At 38.6% G+C, this 7664-nt stretch overlaps 1 protein-coding gene across 1 annotated transcript in view; it reads left to right on the top strand.

Annotated features, from left to right (window-relative positions):
- The window catches only part of LOC102844485 (rhophilin-2-like), a 2081-nt gene extending 1028 nt beyond the window's left edge, over positions 1-1053 (top strand). The window contains exon 2 of the mRNA XM_006888759.1: positions 5-1053. Within this exon, the coding sequence (XP_006888821.1) occupies positions 5-1053 (1049 nt within the window). The remainder of the gene's footprint in view (positions 1-4) is intronic.
- Positions 1054-7664: the final 6611 nt, after the last annotated feature.

Here is a 7664-nt window from a genome sequence, read left to right on the forward strand (position 1 = left end):
GTGCCGTACTCCTGGGCCAGACTGGCCTGTGTGAAGGCCCACCACTACGGGGCTCTGGCCCATTACTTCGCCGCCACCCTCCTCATCAACCATAAGTTGAAGCCTGGCGCAGATGAGGACCACCAGGAGAAGTGCTTGGCCCAGCTCTATGACCACATGCCTGAGGGATTGACGCCATTGGCCACACTGAAAAACAGAGCCCAGCGCATAGACTTGGGGAAATCGCACCTGCACAGTGCCATCTCACAGCACGAGGAGTCCGTCCGGGAGGCCAGCCTGTGCACGAAGCTCCGCAACATCGAGGTGCTACAGGAGGTGCTGTGCGCAGCGCTCCAGCGTTCCCGCCTCAAGTACGCCCAGCACCAGGACGAAGACGACCTGCTGAACCTGCTCGATGCCCCCGACATTGTCTCCAAAACAGAAAAAGAAGTTGAAATTATACCTCCACAGTTCTCCAAGATGACAGTAACTGACTTCTTCCAGAAATTGGGTCCCCTGTCCGTGTTTTCGGCTAGCAAGAGATGGACACCTCCCCGAAGCATCCATTTCATCGCTGAAGAAGGGGATTTGGGGTTCACCCTGAGAGGGAACTCCCCCGTTCAAGTCCACTTCCTGGACCCTTACTGCTCTGCTGCACTGGCAGGAGCCAAGGAAGGAGACTACATTGTTGCTGTTCAGGATGTGGATTGTAAGTGGCTGACCGTGAGCGAAGTCATGAAACTGCTGAAGGACTCTGGCGAGGAGGACATTGAGATGAAGGTGGTGAGCCTGCTGGACTCCACGTCGTCCATGCATAGTAAGTGTGTCACGTACTCTGTGGGGATGCAAAAAACTTACTCCATGATTTGTTTAGCCATAGATGATGATGAGAAAACGGATAAAACCAAGAAGGTCTCCAAAAAGCTCTCCTTCCTGAGCTGGGGCACCAACAAGAACAGGCAGAAGTTTGCCAGCACCATGTGTCTCCCAGCAGTTGGGGTTGCGGTGCCTCATATCAAGAAGAAGCTGCCCTCCCCTTTCAGCCTTCTCAACACCGACAGTTCCCTGTACTGATGGGAGGAGAGAAAAACGTTTAAACCCAAAACAGTGCCCAGTGCTGACGAGGCCTTGATGTTTGTGCCGTACTGGAACATTTCTGTCTCAGATCTTGTCTTGGTTGAAACTTGCTAATCTTAGATTTCTTTAGGAATGCAAGTAACATGAAGCCTCTAGAAATTTGAGGACAACAAAGTAATTCCATTGTCACTGTATTGCTGCAAGTTATTTATTACATAAAGTATTGTAAATAGAATAGTGTTAGAAATGATGGCTGTTTAATGATTACGACCGTTGGTCACTTTCAAGAGTTAAATTTGGATGACCTATATTATTAGTCTTATTTGTACACTTCTAGGTTTGGGTAATAAGAGATGTTTCTTTAACCTAGAATTCAGACAACCCCGGAGTCAAGGCAAGTTAGGGGACGTCCGTGATAGTTTCAAGTTAGTGTTTCTAAAAATTGTTCCCAACAACTCCCTATATCCCTGAAATTATAAGGTTTTCCTGTTATTTCCACATGTAGAAATGCTACCACCAGGTCAATTCTATGCCAAACTTGTCATGACTTTCGAAATGAAAACCATTTTTAGGAGCAGCTTTTCTTCTAGTTTCATGTCATTTACAAGTTTCTAACACCGTGGCAGGGTTAGATGAAGATGCTGTCTAAAAGGTAGATAATGTGCTGTTTGATACTCAAAACATTTTTTTCATCTTGTTCAAAGTAGAAATGTACAAAACTGTATATTTTTAAGAATCTTGGGTTAAAAAAGCTAGCTCAACATATTTTTCAAGTAAAGATGTAAATAATTTTAATTCAAAGCTGTATTTGGTTTTTTAAATAATAGTAACATTCTGCCAGTCGAATTCTCTAGCTGTGAGTTGGATGACACTACTAAGACTCACTGTTGACACAGAACAGTATATAGCTAAGAAAAAGGAGAGTAATTGAAATCTACTTTTTGAGACTTAATCTTTTGTGCAATAAAAGGGAAGCGACCACCTTGATGAAAGTATATTTACTGCATCTAGGACCGTGTTTGTATGAATATTTAAATAAACACATTCATTTATAAAAAAATGGCAAAGAGGAAGTGAAATTATCTCTATATGTAGGTTATATGGTACTATATGTAGAAAACTTCAAAGACTCAATTAGAAAACTGATGGACCTAGTAGAACAACTCATCAAAGTAACAGGATACAAGGTTGACATATAAAAAGCATCAGATTTCTTTATTGTAACAAAAAGAACATTGAAAACAAGAAGACAATATCAATTATGATAGCCAACTGCAAGATGAGGTCTTTAGGAATAAATCCATCTAGAGATACAAAAGACCCATATAAAGAAAATTACAAAATACTACTATAAGGAAAGGAGCTCTGGAGGCTTAGTAGTAAGGTATTGTGCTACCAATCCAAAGCCATGTGGCTTTAATCCACTAACTGCTAGGAGAAAAATGATTTCTTGCCTCTGAAAAGCGACCAGAAAGTCAGCTATGAGTCTGTTTCAACTTGACAGTAAACAACAACTGGAACTACAAGAAACTAAAAGACGCCTAGATAAATGGAAGAATATAATATGTTCAAAGTTTGTTGTTGTTGTTATAATGTACTGTCAAGTTGGAACTGACTCATAGCTGAACTTCTAGTGGGTTTTCAGAAGGAGTAAATCACATGAGAGGAAACTGTTCATCTTTCTTTCATGGAGTAGTTAGTGGATTCGAGCCACATCCTTTTGTGTTGGCACAACGACTCCTTACTCTAAGGCACCAGAGCTTCCTGGTTCATAGATGTTGTTGTTAAGTGTCACCAAGTAATAGACTCACAGCAACCCTCTGAAAAAAAGACCTGAACACTTGTATAACTTTCATCGTTTCTCTAAGTTCATAGAGTTTCTGGAGGCAAACTATTTTGGAAGTGGATGCCACTCCTGTTTCCAAGTCTTTTTTAATCTGGGAGTCCCACCAAACACTGTCCACCATGGGTAACCATTATCACACTTGACACATCAGTGGAACAGTTTAGCATCACAGCAACCACAAGTTATCACTATACAGCAAATTGACAGACCAGTGCTATACCACTTAGAAGAACGTTTGACCAAAAACAATTAAAGCCAGGCCAGAGAGCCATAGATTAAAATCTCCCATCTGTGGCTTGGTAGCATAACTTTATATCCACTAGACCAACAGAGCTCTCTCTATGACTCACAGCAATTCTATGAACAACAGATCTAACCCTTGCCCCATTCTACGCCATCCCCACAATCCAAGACACGCTCGAGCCTATTGTTACAGTCACCGTATCAATTCATCGTGTTGAGGATCTTCTTTTCTTCTCTGACCTTCCACTTCTCTCAGCATGATAGGAAGACTAATATTGTAAAAATAACAGTTTTACTAAAACAATCTACAAGTTCAATGTAGTCCCAATACAAATACGAATGCCATTCTTTAGGGAAATAGAAAAGATAAATTCCAACTTTATGTGGAAAGAAATCTCAAATAAGCAAAATGCTACTGAAGAAGAAATTCAAAGGAGAAGGCATCACATACCCTGTTCTCAAAAGCTACTACACAGTAGTAGTAATCAAAACTGTATGATACGGTACAGTGACAGACACATGGAAAAATGGAATAGAATCAAGAACTTAGAAATCAATCCATTCACCTATGGTCAACTGATCTTTGATAAGGAAATGGAATTTATTAAGTAGGCAAATAGCCTCTTTTAACACATGATACTGACAAAACTTGGCAACTATCAGCAGAAAATTAAAAAAGATCCACCTCTCACACAATGCACAAAAACAAACTCAAGATGAATCAGGGACCTAGCAGTAAAATAAGTATTTCTAAAGGTTATCAGAGAAAAAAATAGGAGCAAATTTAGAAGCCCTAATCTATAGTGTGAATAAGCTTTTAAACATAGCCAAAAAATGTATAACCAAGAAAGGATAAAATAGATGAATTGCACACAATGAAATACTGGTGTTAGGTGCCATCAATACAACACTAAAGAACAATGAAGAATTTGTAAAATACTGCAAAACATGGGAGAATCTAAAGGATATTGTATTGAGTAAAACAGCTCAATCACAAAAGGACAAATATTACATAAGAGTGCCATTATGGAAAAATAGGGATGCTGGGGTGGAAGATAATGAGTAAAGCAGAAACAGAATGTATAGACAATGAACACTAAAAAGGATCAGGACAAAGGAGGATCAACCTGGAAACAATCAATGTACAAACAACATGGCTATTATAATTAGCAAACAGAAACAGGATATTTATATCTGTTCAAAAGTGGGGGGACAGGATAAGTGGGGAGATAAAGGGAGGATTAAAAAAATCATGAAGATAACAGAGATTAGTGGACAGATTGACAGGTTGAAGGGATATGTAAGGTGCAATGGGGACTTGATGAGATAGGTGATAAAAGGCATCAATCAATAGTAATTCTATAAAACACAATTTCTATGAATGATTATAATTAGTCATGATCAATCATATAAGTGATTTCAATGTACACAAATGACACACAATATATATTACTGATTATATGGAAATAAACAAAAAATAGACGAATGGAACTTTCTAAAAATCAAATCTCTGTATACATCAAATTACTATACTGCATGAACGTACACTGATGTAAAAGAACAGATATTGTATAAGACCTTTATTGTAAAAACATAAAGATAATTAATGAGATGTGCATTGATATACAAAGAGAGAAGAGGAGGGAATAGGAGGCTGAGGAGAGGAATCATGAGGTTGAAGAGTTTGGTGAGTGAAGTGAGAGGAAACAAATCAACTCACAATGTACAATAAGTCAAACACAATTAAAAAATTTTCAAAGAAAAAAATTAGCTTCTCCAATATGGTAAAAAGAAAGCCCACAGATTAGGAAAAATATGTGGTGGTAGAATATCTGATAAGGGACTCATATCTAAAATTTATAGACAATTCCAATACCCCAACAAGAAAAGACAAACAAAACAAAAGACAAGCAACCCAATTACAAATGGGCACAAAATGCAAAAAAATATCTCTGACAAAAAAAGGTTGTTCAGACATCCAAACACTTGAAGAAATTTTCAAAATCACTACCTGTTGTTATAGTTGTTAGGTGCTGTCAAGTCAAGTATGATTTGTATCAACTCTATAAACAGCCAGCCTGAAACTTGCCTTATCCTGTCCTATCCTCACTATCTCTGAGACACTGAAACCCATTACTGAAGTCATGATGTCAATCCATCTCATTGAGGGTCTTCCTCTCAATTTGCGGACCCTCCATCTTTCCAAGCATGATGACTCCTTTCCAAGGTATAGCCTCACCTAGCTATATTTCTAAAGTATGAAAAATGAAGTATCACCATCCTTGCCACCAAGGAGCACCCTAACTACACACTTTCTAGGTCATAACTGTTTTCTTGCCAGCCCATGGGATATTCCGTATTCTTCTACAGTACCACAAATCAAAGGCATCAATTCTTCTTCAGTCGTCCTTATTCATTGTCCAGTTCTCTATAAGTAGTATATGATTAAGAAGGCTATAGCCTTAGTCTTCCAACTGAAATTATTGCTCTTCAGTATTTTTGAAAGGTACCTGACAGCAAACTTTCCCAGTGCAACACATCTCCTGATTTCCTGACTGCTAGTACCAAAGGAGTTGATGGTTGATCTAATCAAGATGAAATTGTTGACAGTTTCAATATTTTCTCCATCTATCATATGTTATGCAGATGACACAACCCTACTTGCTGAAACTGAGGAGGACCTGAAGCACAAGGTCCTGCAGAAAGTCAAGGATTGCAGCCTTCAATATGCTCAATATCAAGAAAACAAAGATTCTCACCAGTGGGCCAATTGGTAGCATCATGATAGATGGTGAAGAGATTGAGATTATTAGAAATTTTAGTTTGCTTGGCTAAATAATCAACACGCTTGGTACCAGCAACCAGGAAATAAAAAGACAAATTGCACTGAGAAAGTCTGCTGTTAGAGAGCTCCCCCAAAGTACTGACAATGATGTCAGTCTAGAGACTAAAGTGCACCTGATCCAGACCATAGTCTTTGCAATTACTTTCTATGCAAAGGAAAGCTGGACAATGACTAGGGAAGATAGAAGGAGGGTTAATGCCTTTGAGCTGCGGTGCTGGAGAAGAGTATTGAGTATACCGTGAACTGCTAGCAGAACAAACAGGTTCATCCTAGAGAGGGTGAGACCAAGCTGCTCCTTGGAGGCAATCATTCTGAAGTTTCATCTGACATACTTGGGGCATGTTGCAAGGTAAGATCAGACATTGGAGAAGGATGTCATGTTTGGGAGAGTGGAGGACAGAGAAAGAGAGGAAGACCCTTGATGAAATGGATTGATTTCAGTGACTGGGGTAATGGGTCTAGGTATGTCAGAGACAATAAGATTGGCACAGTATAGAGAAGGGTTTAGGTCCATAGGGTCTCTATGAGTCACAGGCGACTTGATGGCACATAACAACAACAACAACATCATAATGTTTACTGTTGGGTGGGGTGAGGGTCTTTGTCTTCTTGATGTTGAAATGTAATCCATACCAAAGGCTGTAGTCCTTGATCTTCTGCAGCAAGTGTTTCATATCTTCCTCACTTTCAGCAAACAAAGTTGTGTCATCAACATAACACAGGTTGTTGATGAGTCTTTCTCCAATCCTGATTCCACAGTCCTTTTCATAGTCTGGCTTCACGAATTATTTGCTCAGCACACAGATTGAATAGGTATGGAGAAATGATACAATCCCAGCACACACCCTTCCTCATCTTAAACCGTGCAGTGTTCCCTTGCTCTGTTCACACAACCACTTCTTGGTCCAGGTATAAATTCTGTATGACCACAATTAAGTGCTCTGGATTCCCATTCAATGTGAGCAGTAATTTTTATATAATTTGTTATGATGTATGCAGTCAAATGCCTATGCAAGTCAATAAAAAAACAAATATACATTTTTCTGGTATTCTCTGCTTTCAACCAGGATCCATCTGACATTAGCAATCATATCCTTGATGTTAAGGCCTCTTCTAAAAACCAGCTTTTAATTGGTTTATCACTAGCTATTAGAGAGATGCAAATCAAACCAATATATCATCTCCTCGAACTGGGAATATATCCTAAAGAAATCAGAGCTGTTACATGAACAGATATATATACACACATTCCTGTTTATTACAACATTATTCACAATAAAAAAGAGATAAAGGCAGTCCAAGTGCCAAACAACAAAGAAATAGATAAATTGTAGTATGTTCTTACAATGGCAAGTTACATAGCATTGAAAAATAATGAAGAACTTGTGAAACATTATACAATATAGGTAAGTTTAGAGTACATTATGCTGCATGAAATAACTGAGTCACTAAAGTTGGCAACTGTATAAGACAAATGTTATAAAAATAGGATGGTTGAGGGTTGAGGGAAGCAGAAAAAGAAAGAATGGATCATGAACATTGTATCAAAATAATAAAGGAAAGGGTCAATTTTAAATGGATTGTCAATCAGATATCATTGTATTGCAAAAACATTCAAAATAAAACTTACATAACTGATTTAATTTAAAGGAAGGAAACAAAAAAGACTTGTTT

The sequence above is a fragment of the Elephantulus edwardii genome, unplaced genomic scaffold (assembly GCF_000299155.1).
Source record: "Elephantulus edwardii isolate Elephantulus edwardi_28Jun2011 unplaced genomic scaffold, EleEdw1.0 scaffold00071, whole genome shotgun sequence".
In the NCBI taxonomy this organism is placed as follows: Eukaryota; Metazoa; Chordata; class Mammalia; order Macroscelidea; family Macroscelididae; genus Elephantulus; species Elephantulus edwardii.